The 24704-nt window shown below is 60.2% G+C and overlaps 1 protein-coding gene across 3 annotated transcripts; it reads right to left on the bottom strand.

The window, feature by feature from the left end:
- Window positions 1–2534: 2534 nt before the first annotated feature.
- LOC308657829 (TRIO and F-actin-binding protein-like) lies at window positions 2535–23929 on the bottom strand. 3 transcript variants are annotated; one of them, XM_081309996.1, is made up of 14 exons: window positions 23741–23929; window positions 19176–19232; window positions 16929–16997; window positions 16748–16837; window positions 16310–16419; window positions 13947–14430; window positions 13258–13368; window positions 8016–8163; window positions 6443–6545; window positions 5869–6028; window positions 5680–5790; window positions 4671–4757; window positions 3730–3892; window positions 2535–3181 (listed from the first exon to the last, which is right to left on the bottom strand). In XM_081309996.1, exons 1-13 carry the CDS (start codon window positions 23912–23914, stop codon window positions 3731–3733), a joined length of 1866 nt encoding a protein of 621 aa, XP_081166122.1. In that variant the 5' UTR covers window positions 23915–23929; the 3' UTR covers window positions 2535–3181; window position 3730. The 3 variants fall into 3 exon arrangements, with proteins under 3 accessions (XP_081166122.1, XP_081166123.1, XP_081166124.1); XM_081309997.1 differs by lacking the exon at window positions 23741–23929 and adding an exon at window positions 19821–19984; XM_081309998.1 differs by lacking the exons at window positions 2535–3181; window positions 3730–3892; window positions 4671–4757; ... (2 more) ...; window positions 6443–6545; window positions 8016–8163 and adding an exon at window positions 11836–13112.
- Between the last annotated feature and the right edge of the window lie 775 nt (window positions 23930–24704).

Raw genomic sequence — 24704 nt, 5'->3', positions numbered from 1 at the left:
CACTGGAGCAGTGGGCACTTGAGTACCACACAGCCCCGGGGACATTACTGCCCCTCTAACACAAGGAGGAATATGGCCCAGGGCGGGAGGTGACTCAGGCCAGAGCTGGCTGGCCGGCGGGTGGGCGGGGTGGCCGCAGGGCTGACCCTTCTCTTTCCGGAGCTGGGCCTGACTGCCTGAGGCTGTTGTCCAGAACTTGCCACCAAACCACGTGGATTTGGCCCAATTCCCAGTGTGACGGGGTGGGGGGGTGGGGGTGGTGGGGGGGTGTCACGGTGTCCTCCAGGTGGCCACCTGCTGAACCCTGGCTTGGTTTTGTTTGTTGTTTCAAGCAGCCATTTTATACATCCAGCCCAACTGGAGTGCACACGACCTGGTGTCCCTGTGACAGTCCTGTGACCCTACCCAGCTCGAGAGACAGACATTTCTGGCACCATAAGCTTCCTCTGTGCCATCTGCCAGCAGCGCCCCTCCCCCGGCCCCAAGGCACCCACCGTTCTGATGGCTGTTGCACCCGACTGTTTGCTTTGTGCAGTGGTGTTTTCTGTGACCTGGATCAAACCCAGGCCTCCAGACGCCAGGCAAGAGCCGCACAGCTCGGCCACACCCAGCCCGTTTTATTTCACTTGGAGACAGGGTCTTGCCAGATTGCCCAGTCTGGCCTTGAACTGGCAATCCTCCGGCCTCAGCCTCCCGAGCGGCTGAGACTCCAGGCGGGCACCGCCAGGCCCCGCTTTGCATGACCTGCTCTTGGACCTCTCGCAGACGAATCCTGCAACACGTGGTCTTCTGCGGCTCTTCTGCTCATCGAGCGTGTTTCTGTGTGCAGTGGGGATTCTTCTCTGCACTGCCGTACAGTGTCACAGTGTGCAGACACGCCCCAGCTTGTTCATCCTGTTGTTGATGGACAACTGTCATGTCCCCAGACTTGGGCTCCTTTGAATGAAGCCGCTGGCTCGTGACTCCGCAGGCTCCCGCTGGTTCCTCTCTGCTGTGTGCGCAGGAGTGAAACGCTGGCCGCTTCCTGGGTGGCTCACAGAGCGCCCTCCCACCAGCTGTGCAGAACCAGCCCCGCCGTGTCCTCGCCAGCACTTGATAGGGTCAGTCCTTCTAGCCTGGGTATCCCAGCCGCAGGCGCATGGCCTTCTAATGGCCATGCCTGGGACCTCCTGACTCCTGCCGGCCAGCTGCTTCCCACGTTGGCCTGGGGCTGTCCCACTCACCCAGAGCCCTGGGGAGGAGGAGGGGAGGACGCCAGCCGGGAGGACACTGCCACAGCCCAGGTGAGATGGTGGTCCTGAGCCGGACTGAGGCGCGGTGGAGGCGCAGTGAGGGCCGCCTGGGTAGGTGGCGGGATGAGGAGGGAGAGGAAGGGCTCAGGTCCTCTCAGGTGGGGCTGCCAGCTGCAGATCTCCATCTGAGTGGTGGGGGATGCTCCCCGTCCCCTAAGAGGTCCTGAGGCAGGTTAGCCCTCAGCCTGGGTGACTTGATGGCCTGGGGACCCTGACTACTCTCTGATTCCCAGCAAAGGGATGACACAAGATGCGGCAGCATGAGGACTTCACTCAATGCCGTCTAGAGGCCGAGGGGGCTTTCTTTCCTGTACCCCCTCTAAGAAGCAAGGAACAGGGCTGGGGATGTGGCTCAGTGGTCAAGTGCCCCTGAGTTCAATCCCTGGTACCCGCCCCCCCCCCAAAAAAAAGCAAGGGACACATTCCCGAGGACCCTCTCCACCCCACTCCTCCGTGCACCTCACAGGCTGGAGCTGCCTTCCTGCCATCTCTGAGCTAATCCAAGGTAGGGGCTGGCACGTTTCCCCGGGTTGCTCCGCGAGCACACTCCTGTCACTCTCCTCCAGGGCACACTAGGGATATGCTCAGGATTTGTTCCTGCGGCTCTTTCTGCTTAGAATCCCTCCTTGACTTTCCCATTTGGAAAAGTCGTATGTGAAAGCTGCTTCCAAGAGCAACTGCCGGCCGAGCAGGGCTCTCGAGTTCCCACAGGCCTCTGGGACCCAACCCAACGTGTGTTTCTATGGTTCAGAAACGGGGCCTCTTCCCAGCCCAGTGTGACCATGGCCATGGCCAGCCGATGCCCACCTTGCTCAGAGCTTTTATGAGCTCTAGGTCAATCCTCCATGCAGGAACGGGGTTGGAAGGAAACACCCTCTAATGGAAAAGCAAAGTGAGGCTCCGAGAGGATGACCTGCCAGGGTCACGGCCAGCGGCAGCCTCAGCTCCCACCCTCTGCAAGGCCTGGGTGCAGGGCCTTCCCCCAGGGCATGCCAGACTTGGGTGCTGATGGTTCCCCAGGGGCTGTGTTGGAGAGCAGACTGCTCCAGCAGGTCAGGGCGGGGCCTGCAGGACACTCAGATGTCACATCCTGCCTCCTGGAAGAACTGGCTTCTCAACTCCACCCTCGAAGCCACACGCCACCACTCACGAGGGTGGGGCGCTATGGGGCGCTGGTGAAGAAGCCACTTGAAGAAACCCCACTCTCCATTCCCCGCTGCCTGGCCACCCAGGGAACCGGAGTTGCTGGAACGTTTTATTAAGTTAAGGAGGTTCACAGAGCAGGAGAGAAGCGCCCTCATGGGTGGCGCCAGCGTTTCCATGCCCAGCACTCCTTGGAGGAGGAGGTGGGCCGTGGGGCAGCTGCTGGCTTCCTCGGTCCCTCTGTCCAGAGTCCCAGGGTGTGGGTCCACCCAGGGCAGGAAGTAGTTAGTGGGAGGTAGGCAGTAGGAGGGTGCTGGCTCGCGGCCTCTCCTCACCAGGGCCACCTGCCTGGCTGCTGCCTGGGCCTCCTCTGTGACGCCAGGCAGGGCCACAGCCGACGCCCCAGCAGGGGACTAGACACAGGGGACTCAGTGCTGGGGCACACACCACCAGGAATTGCTTTTTAAAAAGTATAAAGTGTTCTGCAAGAAAAAATCTATATAAAAATCTCTTCACATATAAAATCCTGAAGAAGGTGCCAGGTAAGACCCAGTGCAGGGCGCGCTCAGATCCGCAGAGTGTGCACGTGTGTGTGTGTGTGTGTGTGTGTGTGTGTGTGTTGCTACACGTGCATGCGCGGCCCACAGGGTGGCGAGAAAGCTTGGCTTCTGACTCCATCCATCAGGGAAAGAGGGCTATTGGTCCCTTGGGCTGGAGGGTCTGCAGCTGGACTGGACCACAAGAACCTGGAAGGCAAGGGCGGGGTGCTGAGAACCAGGAAGCCCCAGCTGCAGGCCCACCTGGGGTCGGTCCTTCCACCTCCTCCCTTCCTGAAGGCTGCGCCAGACCCTGGCTTCCCTAACAGCCAGTGGCCTCTCCCGTGTGCCTTGGGAGGCCTGCGCGGCCGGGGAGGAAGAGGACACTCAGGCAGGCGGGCCCTGGGAGAGGAGTGAGGAGATCCCCTGGTGTGCGGGACCCGCCCCCCCCCCCCACAATGCACCCCTGAGGTCTGGCCTGCGGCTCTGGAGAGGGGCAGAGCGCCTGAAAGTGGCACTCCTGCATCCCCACTAGCCCCGTGGTGGCCCAATCAGGCCACAGAGTGGCCCTGGAGAAACTTATGCACACAAGTTCAGTGCAGCCCGTGGCCTGATTCTGAGCTCCCAGGGACAACCCTGTGTGGCCAGGGGGTGACCATTCACAGAGCGGGAAGGTGGCCCGGCAGCAGGAGGGGTGGGTGCAGCTCCCTTCCCCAGGCCCGGGCCCACGGCTGCCCGCCACAGAGCCCACTGCTCACTCTACTGCGCCAGGCTGTTGCGCGTGGACTCCTTCTCCTGCAGGGCGGCCATAGCCAGGCGCAGGTGCTCCTTCAGCTGCTCGATCTCCCGCTCTGACCGTGTCTTGATGTGGTTCAGCTCCACGTACACGTCCTGGTACTTTCCCGAGGTGAAGCGCTTGTCCTGGGGGAGGGGGTGGCTATGAGGTCCCCCTCCTGGGCCCGACCTGGGCACATGCCCACCTTGCTGCTGACCACAGCGCCAGGTGGCCAGGCCCTCTGCAGCCTGGTACTTTGGCCCCTTTATGGCCCCTCCTGGGCCACCCCTCCCAGCCCTACCTGAGACACAGGTTTACTGTCATCTCATCCCACTGGGGTGGGCACTGAGGCTTAGAGAGGTGACGCTCTGTCCAAGACCACAGGGCAGTGAGTGGCAGGGACCAGAACCAGGTCAGCCTGGCCAGTGCCGGGGCTGGCTCTTCAAGTGTGGTGAGCCCCATGCTGCTCACACACGCCCAGAGCCACCAACACATCCACTTCTGGTCCCAAACTGGCAGAGTGTGTTGGGGCAGGACATAGTAGCCAAGGGTGGGCCAGCCAGGCCACAGGCGCAGACCTGGCAGGCACCCCAGCACCCCAGCACCTAGCCACGTGGCCTGGGTCTCACTCGAGTGTGCACTCCTCAGGGGCAGGGATCTTGGTCTGCTTGTTCGCTGTCAGGACCCAGCATGGTGCCTGGCACACAGTAGGTGCTCAATAATAGTAAGCAGACAAAACCCTGCTGAATAAATGAAAGCAAGTGTGGGCCTCGTCCAGTCACTTCCCTTTCCTGGCCTCAGTCTCTCTGTCTGTAACTGGGATAATGACACCTTCATGGGACACACAGAAGAGCCTGAGGAGAGGAGGAGCTAGAGGGTACCTGGCACCCAGTGTCTCCCAAGGCCCCAGGGGCCGGTGCCCACCTTCTGCATCCCCTGGAGCTCGTCCCGCAGGCACTGCACCTCCTTCTTCAGGTACTGGAGCTCATTCTCCTTCACTCGCAGCAGCACCTGGGGACGGGGCGCTGGGGTGAGCCAGGAGGCCAGAGCACCCAGGCCCACAGCACACCCAGAGGGCCTCTCGCTGCCTCGGAGCCTGCTCCACATCCGGGGTGGACTCCCTGCGAAGCCCGCTCTCCTCTGTCCCTCCCCGCCGCCCGCCCTGTCCACAACAAGTGCAAGGGAATCTCATACCTGCAGCCCCAACCCAGCACCAGGCCTTCCTTGCTGGGGGCAAGGAGGTCAAAAGGAGGCTGTATTGTGGACTTATGGTCAACCAGAGCTAGGTGACCATGGCAGGCTACCCCCAAGGCCCAGGGGCAGGGCTGCTAACTTGACCGGGGGGCTGCAATCCCAGCCGGGCCCCGGAGCCTTGAAAGCTTTTTGGTGTTTTTTTTTTTTTTTTTGTGCTGGGGATTGAACCCAGGGCCTTGCACCTGCGCAGCCAGCTCTCTACCAACCGAGCTATAGCCCAGCCCAGCTTAAAGGCTCTGAGTCGGCCTGCCTGGTTCAAGCCCTGCTCCTGCAGGGAGGAGTAGGGGACCCTAGGAAAGTGCTGACCTCCCCGTGTCTGCTCCTCATCTGTCCAAGAGGATATGGAACTCTCGAGGGTTGGGAGGTTGGACCACAGAGGTGAAGGACTTACCCAAGTGCCCTGCTGCAGGGGGGCCTGGTGTACCTGTTTGTTACTATTACAATACGGGGTGACCCTGGATCTCATGCAGTTTCCCACTCTACGTTGCCTAGTAAGGGAGGCGCTGGCCCATCCTACAGAGGAGCCATTGTGGCTCAGGAAAGCAGCTGGACAGGACTGGATGGGCGGGCCCGACCCTGGAGGCTGGAACCCAGCTGCAGGTGACTCCCTCTGTCACAGGGAGCTCTCTGCACGGCCCCGGCGGGGGGCCACCGTGCCTGGCGTCGGGGAGCCCCTCACCTCCAGCTCACAGGAGCTCCGCTCGGGGCGCCCGCAGCTGTTGCCGGTGCCCTGCGAGGCGATGAAGCTGCGCAGCCGGTCGATCTCCTCCGACAGGCGGGTGTGCAGCTCCTGGAGGGGGGCGCGGTCAGGCGGGTGCTGGCCCCGCCCTGCCCCGCCCCTGCAGCCCCGCCCCCGGGCCAGGCCCACCTGGTTGTGGCGCAGCAGCTCCTGGCCCTCCTGCTGGCAGCGGCGCAGGGTGTCCTCGCGCTCCTCGGCCTGCCGCGTCAGCGCCCCGATCTCCAGGCACTTCTGCGAGTAGCGCTCCGACAGCACCTGCAGCTCCCGCTTCAGAGCCTCCACGTCCGACCTGCAGGGAGGGAGGGCGGCCAGCTGCAGGCGACCAGAACTCCTGGTCCCTCCCCAGCTTGCCCTCGGCCCACTGGGGCCTGGGGGCCGGTGACAGCCTTTTTGGGCTGCAGGGTGGTGGCGACAGCCTCTAGAGTCCCCCAATTCCAGAACTGTGTTCTGTGGCTGGGAGGTGATACTGCCTAGGCCTGGGGACACTAAAGGGGCGAGGAGGAGGGAGGTGGTCAAGACCAGCTCAGACAGGCCAGAAGAGCTGTCACGGGCACTGGCCTGGGCTGGCTGTGGCCCTGCTGTCCCTGTGTGAGACTGGGCAGGAGCCTCCACGGGGCACACTTGTGTCTTCTGCCAAGCGGGCAGTAGGGTCCTGGCTCCGAGGCAGACTCTGCCCACGGGCTCCAGGGCTGTTCCCTCTTACTGGTGCTGCTTCCGGAGGCCGTCTGGGCCCTGCTGCAGGCTCTGCGTCTTGCTCAGCTCGCGGCTCAGCTCCTCCTGGTAGGCCTTCTTCATGGCTTCGATGGCTAGGACGGGGCAGAGGGGAGGAGAGGTTGGAGAGGGGAGGCACCAACCCCAGCCTCCTCTCAGCCTCCACATGAACTGGTAGAGACAAGACCAGGAAGTGGGTTCAGAGTCCAGCTGTGCCCTGAGTGGCTTTGGGCAAGTGCTCAACCTCTCTGAGCCTGTCACGGAAGATGAATCCTGTCTGATGGACTCTCGTAGGGAGACCACAATGTCTAACCACTGGTGCCTCCTGTTAGTAACTGTGGGGTTGGACCCGACATGGTGGACTATCCCTGCAGAGCCCCGAGGGCCCTTGAGCAAGACCGTGTGCCTCACCCAGGCTCAAGGAACAGAGCTGGAGCTGGACAGTCTGCACAAACCTGTGTGACTTTGTGCAGGTGACTTAACCTCTCTGTGCCTCATTTGGAAAGTGGGGAATCAGCTGTGACTCCACTCCTGGAGGATGTGCATAGAGCGTTTAGAGCAAGGCCCTGCACAGAGCGGACATTAGCTGGCTGTTTTTCTCAGACCATGAGCTCCCAAGGCCCGAGTACTTTTCCACACCACAAAGGGTTGTTGTGAGGTTTAAACAAGTCTCCATCTGTAATTTTACCCACAATTCCCAAATCCAAAAGCTCTGAGCACAGAAATGAAAGTTTCCTATCATTCTTCTGATGGAGGTCCCCAATGGGAAGGGACGTGAGGCTGTTCATGGTCTTTGCTTTGTCACACAAATGCCACTCCATCCATCTCACTGCAGAGCTCTACTGCTGGATCACAGGGGGCACCTGGATCCTGCTGGGTGAGGGTGGCAATGGCGCCCACACAGGGTGACCTCCCCAAACACAAGCCCCCGAGCCCAAGGCCCAGCACGAGGGACCGTGGGCTGCACATGAAGCACCATGTCCAGAGCTGGCGGCTGCAGCTCCGCATCATGTGGCCTCTTTTATGGCTCCTACGTTCTGCCCTGGGTGCCAGGCTGTGCCAGCACACACCGCAGGCGTGCAGTGGAGGGGGAGGAGGTGTCGCCACCTTGGGCAATTGCTGCTTCTGGCTTGAAGGCACCGGGGGACTCAGAGCGTGACTGCAGTCGTGTGCTCGGGGCTCCAACCCTGGCTCTGCCACCTCCAGCTCTGCCTTCTGGGACAAGTCAGCAGCCTCTCTGAGGCCCAGCTTCTTCACCTGGGAAACGGGCTGCTCTGGGGAGCAGTGAGGACTAAGGACATCTCCTGGCCAACACAGAGTGGGCACACCTATAAGGACAGGGCCTGTGACTTGAGGTGGACACCAGGGGCTACAGGCCCTGAGGGAAAGCAGTCCCAACCCACGGGGCAGTTACTTCCCGTCTCAGTCTCGCCTTTCAAAGGAGGGCCAGAAACCAGTTCTGCCGACGCCGCCTCCCAAGCCCGACACCGAAACCCTGCCTCTTAAGAGCCTCCCCAGTTCCGTCGGGAGGCTCAGTGTGGAGGCCGAGCCTGGCGCGTCCTCACCTGAGGCCGTGGCCGCCGTCTCCTCGGCCAGCAGCCACTCCTTCTCCTGCTGTAGCCGCTGCAGCTCGCGCTCATGGTGCCGCTGTAGCTGCTCCATCACCTGCTGGTGCGAGGACTCCATCTCCGCCAGGCTGCGCTCGCAGGCCTCCTGTGGGCCAGAGGCCAGGAGGTCACAGGTTGCGTCACTACCCAGGCCAGCAGCCCTTCCAGGCAAGAAGCCTCCGGCAGGCTCCTCTGCAGTACCTGGACCTGCCCACCAGCTGCACCTGCCACCCGGCCCACCCTCCTCACCCAGAAGCCTCAATTGCCACTCTCTGGCCTCAAACCCTCCAGGGCTCCCCACCCTGCAGGCTCCAGTCCCTGTCCCGTGGCTGGCCTTGTGACCCATCCCTCCCAGCAACCCGCTATGAGAACGCAACCCTGGGCACGTCCATACTCTGAGCTTTAGCTCATGCTGTTCCCACTGCCCGGAATGCCCTGTCCTCTCCCTAGGGAACGTGCCTGGCCTGTGGCCCAGTCAAGATGCCTCTTATAGCTCTGTCCCTGGGCAGCCCCTTCCCTGCCTCCAAAAGTTCTGCTTCTGCCAGAACATAACACCCCCAAACAGGGACCTCTGAGCCCTGGGGTCCAGGCCAGGGCACAGCACACAGAGGATGCTCAGCAAACAAGCTGAAGTTCATGACGTAATACCAAACAGGGTTCTGTAGACGGGGGCAGGGGTTTTAAAGACTGGTGATGCCCACGGCTAGGAGTGCCCACCATGACGGACACATGCGGGTGGATTTGCGCATCACTGCACAAATGTTTGTTTGGCTTTGTTTTTTTGTGGTGCTGGGGATGGAGCCCAGGGCCTTGTGCACGCGAGGCCAGCCCTCTCCCAGCTGAGCCACATCCCCGGCCCTGTGTCACCGCATTTGAACAATTTTATCCCTTGACTAGCAGGTCAACTCTGAAGTGGTCACACAGGGAGTCACACAGGAAGCCACACGTGTACAGACTCGGGGCCAAGGGTATTCCTTGTGGAAGGCTGGCAACAGATGGAAACGAGAAACAACTAAATGCCAATGGGAGACCCTTAAATAAATGATGGCAGGGCACCTTCTGAAGGACTCCAGGCAGCTGCTAGGACACAGATGCCCCTCTAGCTGCTGTGGAGGGTGTCCCAGGAGCCAGGCCATGAAAGCTGGACGTGACCATGCACACAAAGTGCTCCCGCTCACAGGCAAAGCACACCTGGCTCTGTGTCCAAGTCGTGTGTGTGAAAACAGAGACGGGCGTGGGAGGGAGGAAAACAGCACCCCAAGATGTCCACGCCCTACGCCCTGGGACTACGTCTCAGTCCATGGCAAGAGGAGTCAAGGCTGCGCGGGATGCAGGTTACTGGTCAGCTGACCACAAACTAGGAGACTAGGCTGGACTATGGGGCCAAGTGCAATCACAGGGGAGCAGCAAGAGCCGAGGGAGATGTGACCAGGAAAGAGTGGTCACTGGGGCATGAAGTGACAAGGACCAGACTTCCCCTCTGCAGTCTTTGAAGATGAAGGAAGGGACCAGGAGCCAAGAACAGGCCTGCCACCAGAAGTGGGACGTGGCAAGAGCCACGGAGGGGAAGGCCGTCCTGTGGCCCGGCCAGACCGCGCCAGGCTCCAGCCTCCCAACCAGCGGAGACCTGTGCTGTTCAGGCGCTGTCTGTGGTCATCTGCGCCAGAGGAGACAGATGGAGACGAGGTGCGATGGTCACTGGGGTGGGAGAGGCAGGGACACGCTCATTTCTAACCTTTCAATTTGTTTCAGTCATTACTATTATTTTTGTGGTGTTGGAGGTCAAAGCCAGGGCCTCACCCAGGTCCGGGCAGGTGCTCTATGACCACCAAGCTCCATCCCCAGCCCCAGTGAGAACGTCTTGAAAATGTGAACATGTCTCTTGTGTCATCTTTTGGGGGGTACCAGGGACTGAACTCAGGGGTGCTTGACCACGGAGCCACATCCCCAGCCCTATTTTGTACTTTATTTAGAGACAGGCTCTCACGGGTTGCTTAGTGCCTCGCCATTGCTGAGGCTGGCTTTGAACTCGTGATCCTCCCACTTGAGCCTCCCGAGCTGCTGGGATCACTGGCGTGCACCACCGCATCCAGCTCTTGTATCATTTTTTGAAAATGTTTCCAGTAATTAAGAAAGGCAGGGAGGAGCCAGGCAGGAAAGCACTGCTCGGAGCCAGGAGAGCTTCAGTGTACCCTGTAGCAGGCGCAGCCCCAAGTCCCCCGGCTGCAGCAGGCCTCTTGCAGGGAGGGAAAGGGCTTCCTGGATGCAGGTGTTCTGGTGGGAGAGGCACGTCTGCCCTCTGAGCCTCTCTGCTGTGTTCCCAATGTCCCCTACTGAGGACCACAGAACATGGCTTCAGAGCCCCACAGAATGGATTCCTTAGGAAGTGGATCTGCAGAGCCCCACCCTCTGAGCTTAGCTTCAGCCTCTCTCAAACTCACAAGACCAACCCACGAGGCTCCCTGAGCAGAGGGACCCCTGGGCACAGGAGGACAAGGTCAACACTGTTGGGGGAAGCCTGCATTCTTAAAGGGCCAGCGCAGGCAGGCAGGCAGGCAGGCAGGGCAGCTGAGCATGTGGGGTAACCGCAGGAGGTGCCTGTGAAGAGGACTACTAGAAGGGGAGGTGCTGCCTGACCTACCTTCCTGAGTGGCCCCAGGTCCCGGTACTGGCTGCACCTCTCCAAGAACACCAGGTGAGTGAAGAGACACTGCAGCACCACCGCCCGGGGCTGGAGGGGTCTCCTTTGCCAGCGGAGGGGCTGAAGTCCCAGCGCATGAAGCCAGGCCCCTCAAGGGTGCCGAGCCCCACAGGAAGGGCGCCCGCTCGGCCTGAGACACCAGGCTGGGGAAGCTTCCCCAGATGACATCTCTCCAGGGCCCGCTGAATATCTAGCCACCTCGTCCTGTGCCTGAGGGGGACACGTGACAACTTCTCTTTCTTCGAAGCCTTCCATCCCGACTACCTTCCTTCAGCTGAACCCAATCCGCCTGCTCCCCGCCCGTCCCATCCCGAGAGGACAGAGTGCCAGGCCTCTGGAGCACACACAGGGCGGATGGCCTGGAGCCCAGGTCTGTGACAGCCCAGGCCACGCCCCTTCTATCTGTAAGTCAGAAGCCAGACGCTGCTGTTCAAGCTTCATTTTAGTGGCAGAAACACTTTCCAAATGGATCAAAAGCTGGTTAATAGCAGAACAGATGAGGCGGAGTTGCTGGATTCCAGGGCCCACCCAGAGCACCTGGAGCTTCCAGCCCTGGGGGGGCCTCTGAGGTCTTCCAGGCGCCCCAGGCTGTAGTGAGGGCCCAGCCTGCAGAGGGGCCCTGTCCAAGGCACTTTGACAATACCCGTTCCCCTGCACCCCCAGTCCTTCCTCCCCAAACCCAGGGACCCCAGGCTAGCCCTCTTCACCAGCCCCCACCCCACTCCCTCACTGAACTCGTCACCTTCAATTCGGCCTTGGGTAGCCCCAACTAGCACAGCAGCCAGTCTCGAGGGCTCCCCTTGGCCTGCCCAGGGCCCAGCCCAACAAGGCTCCCCCTCTCGATGCCCTCCAGCCCATTGCCCTCCAGCCTGGCCCACTCCTTGCCTGGGCTCTGCCCTCTCCAGACCTGCCCGTGTCCCTGGCAGACCTCCCCAGGCCAACTTCTCAGCTTGTCCTTGGAGGCCCTCAAGAGGCAGCGGCCGGCCTTCCCCCCCACACCACTCTCACATCAGCGCCCGCCCCTCAGGAAGCCTTCCTGGATCCCCCCGGTGGTGACCTCCCCCTTCCCCTACTGGAAGCTTCCAGAAGGGTCCTGCTCCCAGGGTCTTGGACCCCAGGGTTTTTTGCTCCTCAGGCAGTGACGTGCTGACCGCAGACAGCTGATTATCAAATTTTTAGGAATTTTATGACTTCATTACTAAGCAAGACCATTTCAAAAGATTAAATTTATATATTCACCATTAAATTAATTACATTATAAACAAAAATACTCAGGATGTATCACTCCCTAATTGTTTCCCCGTGTTTATTAGCACGCGTACGTCCTGAGGGTGTGCCTGATGGTGCCAGAAGGGCAAGCGCTACCTATCCTGCAGTGTTTCCTCCCAGACCCTTGCTCCAAGACACCAGGGACTTGGGCTGGACTCGTGGCACTGGCCACATGGGAGTGTTACACCCCGGAAACCCGAACGCGTCACAAGTCAGAGCTCAGGTTATTGCTTCATGGATCAACTACAGACTTCAGCCAGTGACGAGGAAATGCGGAAAGGATGCAGGTTAGACTCTGAAGTGTGTCATCGATAGCTTTAAATACACACAGAACCAAAAATTGGAGAAATATTCTTAATAGAATATTCTCAGTAGAAACTATTATCTGATTCAGGAAAGAAGTTTGCTCACATTTACCAAGTTTCAATGTACGTCTTCTTATTCATTAGCATAAACCACATATCCATCAACACACACATTACAACTACACGTGGACACGGCAGGAGAAGTCACCGGAGCCCTGAGACAAGTCCATCTGCCATATGGAATTCATAATAAAAAGTATTACATCATTTTTATTTGTAAGTTATATACTAAAAACATCCTTTATATGGGGAATATTTATAATAAATGTGTACACACACACACACACACACACACACTTTCCGGAGAGCTAGTCGTCCCAGTTGTGACAATCAAGTTTCCAGACACAGCCAACTCTTCCTGGGGGACAAAAATCCCTCCCAGTTGAGAGCCGCTGTCCTGGGAGGACAGTGTGCTCCCAGAGGGCCACTAAGGGGGGCCGTGTCCTGCAGACCTCCTTGGAAGGCACAGGCAGGCTTTCCCTGTGTTTAAGGAACAACTCCCAGGGCCACTGGCTCCCCACTTCCCCAGGGTGATGTAGGGGAGGGGTCCAAGTGCAGAGTGTCACACGGGGACTCACACACAGGCTCTGCAGTCAGCTGGACCCAGGCTCAAATCCCACCTCTGACACTTGCAGGTCGGGTGACCTCGGGCAAGTCACATAACCTCTCAGTACTCAGTGGCCTTGTCTGTAAAATGGGCACAGTGATCATGCCCACCAGCTGTGGGGAGATTAAATGAGATGACGCATGTCAAATGCCTCACGGTTCCAACGGGCAGGAAGGGCTCCCAAAACATTAGCTGTTTTCTGGTAACACAGCAACCAGGAACCTGCCCCCAACCCCTCAAAACAACTCTGCGCCCTACCTGGGAGATGTAGCCTGGGGGCACGTGGCCATCCTCCTGGGACCTGCGTGCATTCTGAGGGGTTTCCCCTCGGAGGCGCCACGCCTCCAGCTGGGCTCGAAGAGACTGGACCTATGAGGGGAGGAGACCAGGTCAGCGGGCGCAGAAGCAGGAGGGACCTGGTGGGAGGCAGGGAGGGGCCCACAGGCCTCCAGCTTCCAGGTGCTTAGGCACGGCTCGGGGGGCTGAGAGGGACTCGCGCGGAGGTGCAGGCAAGGGGACGGTTGGGCTGTTTCCTGGATGGCCGAGTTCAGCCCAGAGAAGTCCAAGCAGGTTGGGAACAGCACAGACCTTGCCCACACCGGGGAGGTAGCAGGGGCACCTTAAGTCTGTTTTGCCACCAGTGAAAGGCCTGCACTGTGGGACCCAGGTTGCCCGGCGACTGAGTAACCAGTGAAGCGGACCCAGGACCAAGGACAAGGCCTGGGGTGTACAAGATGCACAGTTGGTGACCTCTCTCCACCTCCATGGCTTAAAATTAAGGGCAGAAGCGGAAAATACACACGCGACTAACGCGGCCCAGCCTGGGGAGGGGTCCCTTCCCGAGAAGCGGGGCATCAGATCGGGCGACCCCCCACCCCGGGAGCTAGGCCAGAGCAGCGCCAGGGCGTGCGTGCGTGCGTGGTGGGCGCGGCCGGGCAGGGGCCCACCTCCTTCTCCAGTGCCTCGTGGCTGTCGCTTGGGGACCCGCGGCGCTCGCCTCGGCTCTGGTTGAGCAGGGCGGTGAGCGGCACCCGCTTGTTGTCCCGCAGGGGCAGCTTCTCCAGCTCCTGCCACTTCTTCTCGATCTCCTCGCTGAGCCGGCTCTGCTGGTCCTCCGTCAGCGGGGCGCCCAGGCTCCTGCGCGGCCCCTCACCGGCGGGCACCTCGGGGGCCCGGCTGTCCTCAAACCACTTGCGGCGCTCCTCCGAGCGCTGGGCCAGGTCCCGCTCCAGCTCCTCCTGCTTGGCCTGGCGGTCGGGAGCGCGGGCCCGCTGCGGGGAGCCCTGAGTCAACGGGGACAGCTCCACATAGTCCAGGGCCTGGCGAGGCCCATCCGCCTTCCGGGGGCCGGCCCGCTGCTCCCCAGCCTTCAGGGAGCCCTTCTGGGAGCCATAGCCGTGCAGCGTGTTCTCTTTATTGCACTCCGAAAGCCTAGGCAGGGCACAGCAGGGCACTCTCAGGTGGGACTTGCCCACTCGGTCCCCCAGGAGCACTTTCGGAGGGCGGCTCAGGTGCCAGGAGGTGGACAGGGCCCAGGGGAGTAAGCAACCCAACCTGGAGGCCGAGGACCTGAGTTTCACTGTTTACACACCCTGGGGGCATCCCAGCTCTGCCACTCAGTGGAGCCTCGTTATCCATTTGTAACATGGGACAGCACTGACTGAGCACTTAGAGCGGGACGCACCAGGAAGCCCTCGCAAATGCTGGCCAGTGCATTATTACCAAAAGCAAACAAAAAAACGTATAAGACAAGGCCCAGGGGCTGGGGCTGGGGCTTGGGTTTGATCCTCAGCACCATATACAAATAAACAAATAAAATCAAGGTATTGTGTCCAACTACAACTAAAAAATAATTATTTTTTAATATTTATTTTTTAGTTTTACGTGGACACAATACCTTTATTTTGTTTTTATGTGGTGCTGAGAATCAAACCCAGTGCCTCACGTGTGCTAGGCGAGTGCGCTACCACTTGAGTCACATCCCCAGTCCAAAAAAATAAATATTAAAAAAAAAGACAAGGCCCAGGGTTTAAGGGGCTTGTGGTGGAGCAGAAGAGGGGTGCCTGTGGTCACTACAGATGGGGTGAAGACTTTGGGACTTTTAAGTGACTGGCAGTTCTCTTCTTCCACAGTATAGGCGGGTACACTGTCACCCAGCCAAAAACTACACTTCCCAGCAGCCCCTGCAGCAACCCCTGGCCATGAGACTGCATTCCACCAGCAGGTGCAAGAAGCTGCTCTCTCTACCGGGCTGGGGGATCCTGGCTCCTGGCAGGGCCTCTGAGCCACAGCCCAAGCTCTGCACAGAGGCTGCAGAGCAGCCCACCAGGCTAGACTCCACACCTTGGGGCTCATCTGGAGAATGGAGTGAACAGCTATCTGGCTTAAGCCACCGTGTCTTGAGTGGTTATGTCAAGGCCATGAGCCTGTATGCTGAATAACAACTCCGCTGCACTGGACCTGGGAGTCTACCAAGGCTCTGGGCACATCTGCACATGTGTGCAGACATAAAGCCCAACATGACAGATGACAAATCTGAAATTCAGATGGGAAGTCATTGGTCCATGCTGAGCCGCCAGGGTGTGGCCAGGCTGGGGGACTCACCTCAGCCCTCTTCAATAGCAGGCTCTCTTCCTGCTGCCCAGCAGCTTCAAGTCCTGGCCCCACAGAAGGCTCTGCCACCAGGTAACAAGAACCCCACCCTTCTACCCCGGCAGCCTGGAGCAGGGGCTCCCCACCTGGGAGGGGACTGCACAGACGCCAGAGGACCCAGTCTCTCCCCTACAAAAGGTGCAGGTATGGCCCCCAAGGCAGAGAGGGAAGAGCCACCTGGCAGGGACCTCTGACTCAATGCATCTTCTCTCAAGAGCTGAATCCCCTTCCCACTCTTACAGGATGTAGGAGACATGAAGGGGGAGAGGTCAGACTTCAAATCCTTAATGTGTTTCCGGGCGAATGTCAAGAACCCCCGCTGTTCTTGCCTAGCTTATGTTTTGGTGCTGGGGGTTGAACCCAGAGATGCTCCACCACTGAGCCAATCCCCAGCCCTTTTTATTTTTTGAGGGTTTCTCACTAAATTGCTTAGGGCTTTAGTAAACTGCTGAGGCTGGCTTTGAACTTGTGATCTTCCTGCCTCAGCCTTCCAAGTCGCTGGAATTACAGAGTGTGCCATAGCGCCCAGCTCCCTATTTTGTTTTAGAGGTACCGAGGCCCAGGAGGCTCAGTCTCAAGGCTGTCAGGTGAGTTCCCAGAATTCCACTCCTCAAGATGTGAGGGTAGGGACACCTGCCCAGCCCAGCCCAGCCCTTACTTGGTGACATCTGGCGCTGAAGTTGGACGCACAGTCTTCCTCAGAGCCTCGATCCAGTTCCGCCGGATACCTGAGGTCATGGCCGACAAGGTATAGACAGCATCCTTGGTCTGCAATCCACACCACAGTAGGTTAACACGTGGTCAACCTACAATCTCCCTGCTGACCCAGGAAGGGTGGCCCTTCCTTCCCTGGAGGGGGTCTAAGGTGATAAGCAAAGGGTCTGCAGAGGGCGCAAACGTCCTTCACGAGCCTGGGCAGCTGCCCCTGGCACCAAGCTCTCCCCAGAACTCCCAGGTGTTGGCACCAAAGCTTGACTGGCTCCGCGGAGAGGGTCTCTGCATAAATGGGGGAGTCACATCTGATACCAACACCTCCTCTGGGGCCGGCAGCCACGCTGCCCACCTCCCCACCTCCCCCAGCCACACTCAGCCTCACATGGATCTGGAAGCCATAGTTGCGCTGCACTGCGTACTCGGTGACGTCCGTGCAGGAGCGCAGGTCGATCTCGCCGTCCAGCTCATCTGCCTAGAGCAGAAGGCATGGCAGGGTCACATGCGCCTGGGGAGTCCCAGTCTACCGAGCCCGGCTGGGGCCTGTGGGCACCCAGTTGCCTCACCTCTTCCGCTGTGGAGTCTCTGTAATACTTGAGGCTTGAATCTGTCAGCACGAACCAGTGCTTCCTCCACTGTTGGGGAGAGGGGAGGTGAGAAAGGGCTGAGGCTGCGGGAAGGTGGACCGAGGGGGCTGTGCACGCCATCCTGCTGGCTGATGGGGGGGCTGTGCACGCCATCAGAATGGCTGACCCGGGAAAGCAGCCGGGTCAGAGAGTCAGAGCCTCAAGTACCTCCCAGGTGCAGATGAGGGAGGGGCGTGTCCTGGGTAAGGCCACTTCCTGGCAGAGTCAGGGGCTAAGTGCAACCAGAACATCACCCAGGCTTTTTTCATACACCGTGATCAGGGACAAAGACTTCCCAGACAGGAGAAAGAGGCCCAGGGGAGGGGACAGAGAGCTGGGCACAGGCACTGTGTGAGCTCCGCCAACCTGTACGTGATGACTTGGGCATCTTTCTGTGGTACCCATCTCCTCTAGTCCAGGGTCAGGTGGCAAAACATGTTAGTAAGCGGCAGGGGCACGAGATACACTCTGGGCTTTGGCCTTTCTACTGGAATGCCACGGGCAGTCCGTGTCCTGCCAGGGTCAGTGCGTGTCGCCCAGGCCCCAGCCCTCCTGGGGCTCCCCATCATCAAGCCCTACCTGTGCTGATTCAAGCACTTAGTTTCCTTTCCTCTGAGCCATAGTCAGTTTTCAGGGGTGTCAGGGATGACCTCCCCACTTATTCCCACTCAGTATCTCCTAGGAACTCAGGTGTCACATCCAAGGACCTGGGGTGTGCCTGTGCCCTTGTTGGCTGAGTGCCTTTGTGCAGCTGTCTGCACTTCTCTGAGCTTCAGTCTTCTGGGGCTACCAAGAAGTCCCCAAGCCTTTGGCAAGGCGAGAAGTACCTACCCCTGTGTTTCTCACTTGGCACGGGCCTGGCTGAGGTTGTTGAGAGTGGTCCTAAGAGGCCACTGGCTCAGCTACCCTGCCCTCCTTAAGTGGGACTTCAGATGCCTCTCTGAGAGCGGCAGGTGCTGTGGCAATGGGGCTCTGGTCCTTGCAGGTCTGCTCTGAGATGGAAGGGAGGAGCGCCATGGGCCTCAGTCCCGAGTTCTAGGCCGGGCCGCCCAAGGTGCTGCCAGGAGAGGAGGGGACCACCACCCTGGTGGGTCTTCTCCTGCCTGGGCACCTAGGGACTGGGCTGGCTGGGCTCCCAGGGCCCTTCCAGCTCGGACATTCCAAAACCCTGTGAAAGAGGATGAGTAACAGCCAGTTCTGGGCGGGCCCATAATCCTCCTGCCCTTGGGGACCCTGGGTGGGGAAGCCAGGAAGGGTCACTGGCAGGGCGCCAGGCCTTGTGTGAGTCTGGAAAGCAGCCACCAGAGGACAGCGGGCAGGCAGCAGGGACGGAAGGCTGTGGGCTGGAGGGAATAAAGCATGTGGGCAGGAAACACAATGAGGTCCCCCCTGGCCCGGAGCCCTGCCCGGCATGCGGGCTGCAGGCAGCCCCGAGCCGCAGGCACATGCAGACTGGGGTAGGCTGTGTCCCCTCCCAGGCTGGGTGGCGGGGAGCCAGCTCTCACTCCCAGGCAGGCCTGGCAGCCGAAAGGGCAGAGCTGGTGAAATGGTCACTGTCCTCTCTGGTTCCAAAGACAGATATGACAGAGAAAGGCAGGGGTCATCAGCTGAGACCCCAGTAGGTGCCAGGGCTGTGGGGACCTTGTCCACGCTTATCTCTGTGCCTCTGTGTCCACTCAGTTCCCATCACGGGTATATCCCAGACGGAGCTGCTGAGGCCTAGAGACGGCTCTGGCTCCACCAGCGGGGGCCCCAGGTTGGTGAGACTCCTGAGCTGTGCTGAGCCCCACCCTACGGCTGAGTCTTGGGGATCTGCATGTGTCAGGCCCGGCGATCTCTGTGGACCTTCCTGCCTGACCCCGCGGAGTCCCAGTCAGAGTTACTGTGAGGTGGGAGGACAACGGCCCCTGGTGAGACCAGAGGATGGGGCCTGGTGTGTGGACCAGGAGGCCTCTACTCCCTCCACTCCGGGTGACCCACATACTACAGATCATCCAGGAGGACAATGCCCACTCCTCCCATTGGCACGACCCAGGCCCTCTTCTCCCCTGGACAGGAAATGTACCCCCAGGGTTTTCGCTCTGGGCCCCACTCCCACCCCCAGAGGCCAGGGCTCTAGAGGGCTGGGAAGACAGGGAGGCCCTGAAGAAGCCCAAGCCAGCCTCTCCCCTGGCCCGGCCCTCCTACCTCTCCAGGCTCATCCAAGATCGACATCCATCCCTTCTTGAAGTTGAGCAGGTCGGGCTGTGGGGGGTGAGGAGGCAGGGGGTCAGGCCCAACAAGAAGCCCCCGGGCTGGGGAGGACAGGGTACTACACCCACCTGCCCCAACCCCGGTAAGGTTGAGGTCTTGAGAAACCAGGAGAGGGCTGAGGGCCCAGGTAACACCTACCCCACATGCAGGTGGGCTCCCCACCACTGAGGCAGCCTGGCCCCTTCCCCAATACCTGGCACGAGAGCCCAGGGAGTGGCCAGTGGCCGATATACACCACCCATGTCCAAGCTCCCCTCCCACCAGCCTTCCTATCCCAAGATGGGGAAAGAAGGGGTGAGGGGACTCTGCCTGTAGAGTCTCCCAGGGGCTCAGAGGACAACACAGAGCAACAGTGGAGCAAGCTGTCCCTTCCTCTCTGACAAGGCTGAGGCAGCCCAGGTGTGCACCTTAAAGCTCTGCCCACCCCTTGCTCCGATCCTCTGGGGTCCCCCTAGTCCCACCCTCTACTCATCTATTGGAGACCCTTAAAGACGGAGCAGTCCCAGGCTGGGGTCAGAAACCCTCTGGTCCCCAGGTCTCTTTGGGAAGGCCCAGCATCTCAGTCCTGGCAAGCCCTACCTGCCAGGTGCTGCCCAGTGGGGCACGACCCTGGGGCCGGGGGGCTCCCAGCTGCAGCATGCTCCCTGGGGAGCCTGCAGCTAGACACCCCACTCAGGCCTACAGGAAGAAGCTGCACATCCGTGCATATCCCTGACCATGTCCATGTGAAGGGTGCCAGCCTCCAGCCCGTCCCTGCCTGTAGGGGTCCTCTCTTGTTTATGTCCTGGTCCCTCTGCAGTCTCAGTCCCACAGGCTGGGAGGCTGGCAGACAGGGAGGAGGCAGCCACCTGTTGCCATGGCTCTGAGCCCACCTATCAGCACCTGCATCGCAGCTTACCAGCCGAGGTATCTGGTTGCCTGGAGGGAGCCGGGTGGCACGGCTCTGTGGGGTGGGCGGCGACAGCTGGAAACCAGAGCCACCTGACCTGGCCACCTCTCCTGACCCGTCCTACTCCCAGGGAGCCCTGTTCTCCTCAGGTGGAGGAAGCTGGCTGAGAGGGGCTTGGGCCAGCAGCCTGGACATCCAGAATTATCCATGGCCATGGTCAGGGGACCTCAAAGGCTGGCGGCCTCACCCTGCTACCTGTCTGAGCAAGGAGACAGGCTCTGCTCTGAGCCAGGAAGCCCCAGGGCTGCTTTGTCCTGTCTGCTCTGTGTTCTGCCTGCCCCGTCAGCCACCTGTCCCAAACCAAGCCTGAAAACCAGTGACCACACTTCTACTTCCCTTCAGACCCTCCACAGGGCCTGGCCACAGCAGGCCTCAGAAAAAGCTGCCAATCACACCTCTTCTGCCTCCCCGGCCTAAATTCCTGTGCTTCAGGGCGGGGCCCATGGAGCTGATCCAGGGGAAAGCCCCAGGGGAGAACCCCTGGATGGGCTGAGCAGATGACAGCCAATCAGCCAATCGGACCCAAGAGGCTGAGCCAGGGATCCCCCCCTCCCCCCCCCACTGCAATGACAGGCAGGGGCTCTGAGGGTTGCCTGGAAAGTGGAACAGCTGTGACCTTTCTAGGACACATCCCTCTTGGAGCCCCGGATGCCTGATATGGCAAGTGACTGAGGGTCCTGCCCTCCCCCAGCCTTCCAAAAGGCCGGAACCTGCCGCAGACAGAGCAGCCTGGTGACCCTTGAGAGATCAGTACAGACCAGTACAGCCATGTCAGGCATGACCTAGCACGGCGACCTGCGAGAAAGGAGGCAGCCAAAGCAAGTTTTTTAAATCTCTGGCACAGAAACCTAGGGCCAGGTTCAAAAGGTACGGCCAACTCCATTTCTCCTGTTTTGCCCTGGCTCTGCGGCCAGTCACCCTTTGGCACTTGCAGGATGCTCAGTGCTCTCGTTGTCCTTTCGGAAGTAGCCACAGGCTCCTGCGGCTGTCCTCCTAGACCCTGGCCACCGGTCAGCCCTGCCTCCTGCCTGGACCAAGGCCACGGACCCCTCTAAGCATACTGCTCACTCAAAGAGGCCTAGTGTCATAGGGTTGCTTAAGACCTGCAGGGTTGGTTCCAGGTGTCTCCAAAACGAAGTATAACTGCCTCAGGATGTGACAAAAGCCTCCACCTGCTGTCCCAACCTGGCTCCCCCAGCCTCGGCGCCCACATCATGCCAGGCCACCAAGCCCTTCACACCTGCTCCTGTCCTCAGCCTGAAATACTAGGTGCCCTCGTCTGCCGGCCAAGCAAATCCCCACTGGTGCCTCAAGAGTTGCCCTAATTGTCACCTCTGAGGCCCCCTTCCCCATACTTACCACCCACCAGCCGCTCATCCACAGCCCCTTACAGAGGCCCCACTGTGTCAAGACCTTTACTTCTCCCCCTGGTGGGCTGCTCACCCAGACCCCACTGGAGCTCAAAGAGTCTTTGCAGGAAAAACAAAAAGCACCTTTTTTTTTTTTTTTTTAAGCACCAGGTACTGTTCTAGGGCAGGAAGCCAGCTTGGAACAAGAGCTGTAGCCCCTGCCTTGGTGGGTTTGAGTGGCAGACCGTAAACAAGAGAACAAGCATATAACTTGACGCCCAGTGATGGCTGGGGAGCCAGGCTCCTTGAAAAGCTGTGCTGGGACTAAGGCAAGAGTGGCAGACAAGGATTCCAACCCCAGGTCCAGCGCCAGATCACCAGCTCCTACAGCCTCTGAGCCCTCAGTACTGTGCCTTCTGCTCGGTCATGGGTGGGGGCCAGGGAGATGGGTCAGGCACAGAAGGGGCAGCTTGGAGCAGGCTCATATCCAAATGGCAGCCAGGTGAGCACTTGAGCCCCAGATTGGTGACTAGGAGCCTGTGTCTGCTCCCAAACCTGTGATGGCTCCCCTTTCCCACAACCAGGCTTTCCTGGGCCTCCAGGTGCTCTTGCCAGCCCTCCTCTACGCTCTCAGCATCCCCAACACCAGCCTTCACCCACATGCCCCTCCCCCATAACGCGGCCCTCCTCCCCAGTCCATCACCTGACAAAGTTCTAGAATCACAGGAATCTCCCTCCCAAGGCCCTCCTCCCACTAGCGGGGAGGAACTGTCAGCCTACTCTTGCTCAGCGGGTGCAGCGCAGGAACTGCAACCACACACATCTCTTATCTCTCCCTAGGAAAAAAAAAATGGGACAGAACTGGACACAAACTGTGGCCCAGCCATAGAAGGACCGCGGGCATGCTGCTTCACCTCTCCACAACTTAGCTCTCTTAACTGTCTGATGGGGACCACACCGCAGACCTTAAAGGCTCCATCTGGTAGGGTGAAAGAACCCAGTGCAGGGGCTGGCAGGCACCCAGTGGGCAGTGTAAACACCTCCCCCTGGCCCCAGGACACTGACTCAGCTCCTCCCCCCACGTCCCCCTCTGCTCCCTGACAGGGAAGGGGAGGCTGCTGTCGACAGGAAGGGCCAGCAGGGAGGTGGCAGGATGTGCGAGAGGCCGAGGAAGTCCAGGCAGCAGCGCCAGGTCATCTCGCTCACAGGGGCAGGGGCCCCACATGGGCCCCACCTCCATCAGCCCAGCCCACTCCTCACTAGGACTTCACTCACTTGAAGGTAGAATGCGCATGTGCCGTGCACACACACACACACACCCTGCTCATCCTAACCCCAAGAGGGTCACCAAACTCTGGAGCCTCCCTATGCACTAGCCAGAAATCAAAAGCAGCTCCACCCCTCCCTTCCAGCACATCATGATCAGTTGGTCAGACTGATCTGGAAAGGAGCACTTCTTCCCTTACGTTAGGGGCAACCCTCAGGCAACTCACCAAGGCCCTCCCAAGCCTCAGTTTATCTTGCTGTGAAATAGGAACAATGAATTCAGTTATGAGGCTCTACATGATTGTTAAGGCGCAGGTACTGACAGCGCCTGAGTAGACCTTATCCCCCAGAGAAATACAACCTCCTGCCATCGTGCCCACCGCCCCACCTGCAGTGTCGCCCCACTCAAGGCCCCAGAGCCCAAGCGGGGGAAAATATGTTATCCCGCAGCTTCAGAGCCACAGAATGGCTCCCAGGCCGTGGGGTGGGGCCGGCCGCCCTTCTCGCCCTCCTAATCTCGGGCCAGCGCGCACACGGGTGGCCAGCCTTTGCAGGCCAGGTCTGTGCGACCCAGTCAAGCAGCCCGGAGACAACCCAACCCAGGCCAGGCCCGTCTGCGCTCCTCACGGGCCGGAGCCCCTGGCAACCCCGGGAAGTCGGGTCTTCTAGGGAGTCGCAGGGAAGGTGGGACAGGCTCGCTCGAGTGCGCCCGCCACTGGTTCCGTCCAGGCGAGCGGGGTGCCGGGGACGGGGAGCTCCCAGCTCCTTGGGGTCGCCTGGGCTCCTAGGGTAACGAGGGGATGGGGCGCGGAGGCAGGTCTGGCGGCGGACACCACCTCCCAACTCCGGGAAGTGAGGAGGGGGCTGCCCGGGCGGGGAGCGGAGGGGCTCCGCCTCGGCGGCGGCGCGCAGGCAACGGGGCGCGGGGCACTCACCGTCATGGCGGCGCCCCGGGGCGGCGGGACCAGGCGGCGGGACAGTGGAAGGGGCTCTCGGTCCGGGCTCCGCGGCGCGGGGACCCCGCCGCCGCCGCCCCTCTCGGCCGGCGCCCGCCGCTCCTCCAGCCCTGCCCTTCCCCAGCGCAGTCCCGGCCCCTTCCATCCGCCCATAAAACTTTTTTTTTTTTCAAACTTCCTGGGAGGACCCGGGCGGGCCAATGGGCGGCGGGAACGCCGGGACAAACAGCGGCGGGGACGCGAGCGGACCAATGGGGGCGCGGGACGGGTCCGGGGGCGGGGCCTGCCCGAAGGGACGGGTGCGCGGGGGCGGCAGGGCGGCAGGCCCCGCGGGCGGATGGGGGCGGCGGCAGGGAGCCACGGAGGGCGGGTGCGGCTCCGCAGCCGGTTGCCTGGCGGAAGGAAGAGCCCGGCGTGCAGGTGACTCCGTCCAGCCACTGCTCGGGGCGGGAGCTGGGGGTGGCCTCCTCGCCGCCCTGGCTACCCCCAGCCCTAGCCCCCAGCTAGGGGCGTTGGGCCAACCAGGTCTCCGCGCCTTGATTGGATGGGGACATGGGCGAAGCATCTAGCCCTAACGACTCCAGGGGCACACCTGTTACCTTGTAAACGACTTTTGTCCTCACCATAGACCTGAAGGGGAGTGCTCCTTGTTTCCATTTTACTAATGAGAAAACGGAAGCTTAAAGAGGTGGGCCAACTTGCCCAAGGTCACAAAGTAAGACACAGAATTGTTAGTAGGTAAGATGGCACGCAGAGTGAGTTCTGGAATGGTAAAGGCTTCCCCAAATGCTCCCTCCTGCCAAGCAGATCCTTCTCATTTTTGGTTCTTGCGGGTGGGTGTGCACCCCTCGGTCATGTTCCCAGAGCTCTTGACAGTTAAAGGCTCTTTGGCTGCAGATCTCATCTGAGGCCTGCAGATGAGGAGTCCTTGGAGGAATTTCTT

This window comes from Spermophilus citellus, assembly GCF_964194105.1.
Source record: "Spermophilus citellus genome assembly, chromosome: 10".
NCBI classification, from domain to species: Eukaryota; Metazoa; Chordata; class Mammalia; order Rodentia; family Sciuridae; genus Spermophilus; species Spermophilus citellus.
This window is presented reverse-complemented; position numbering and strand designations above follow the sequence as displayed.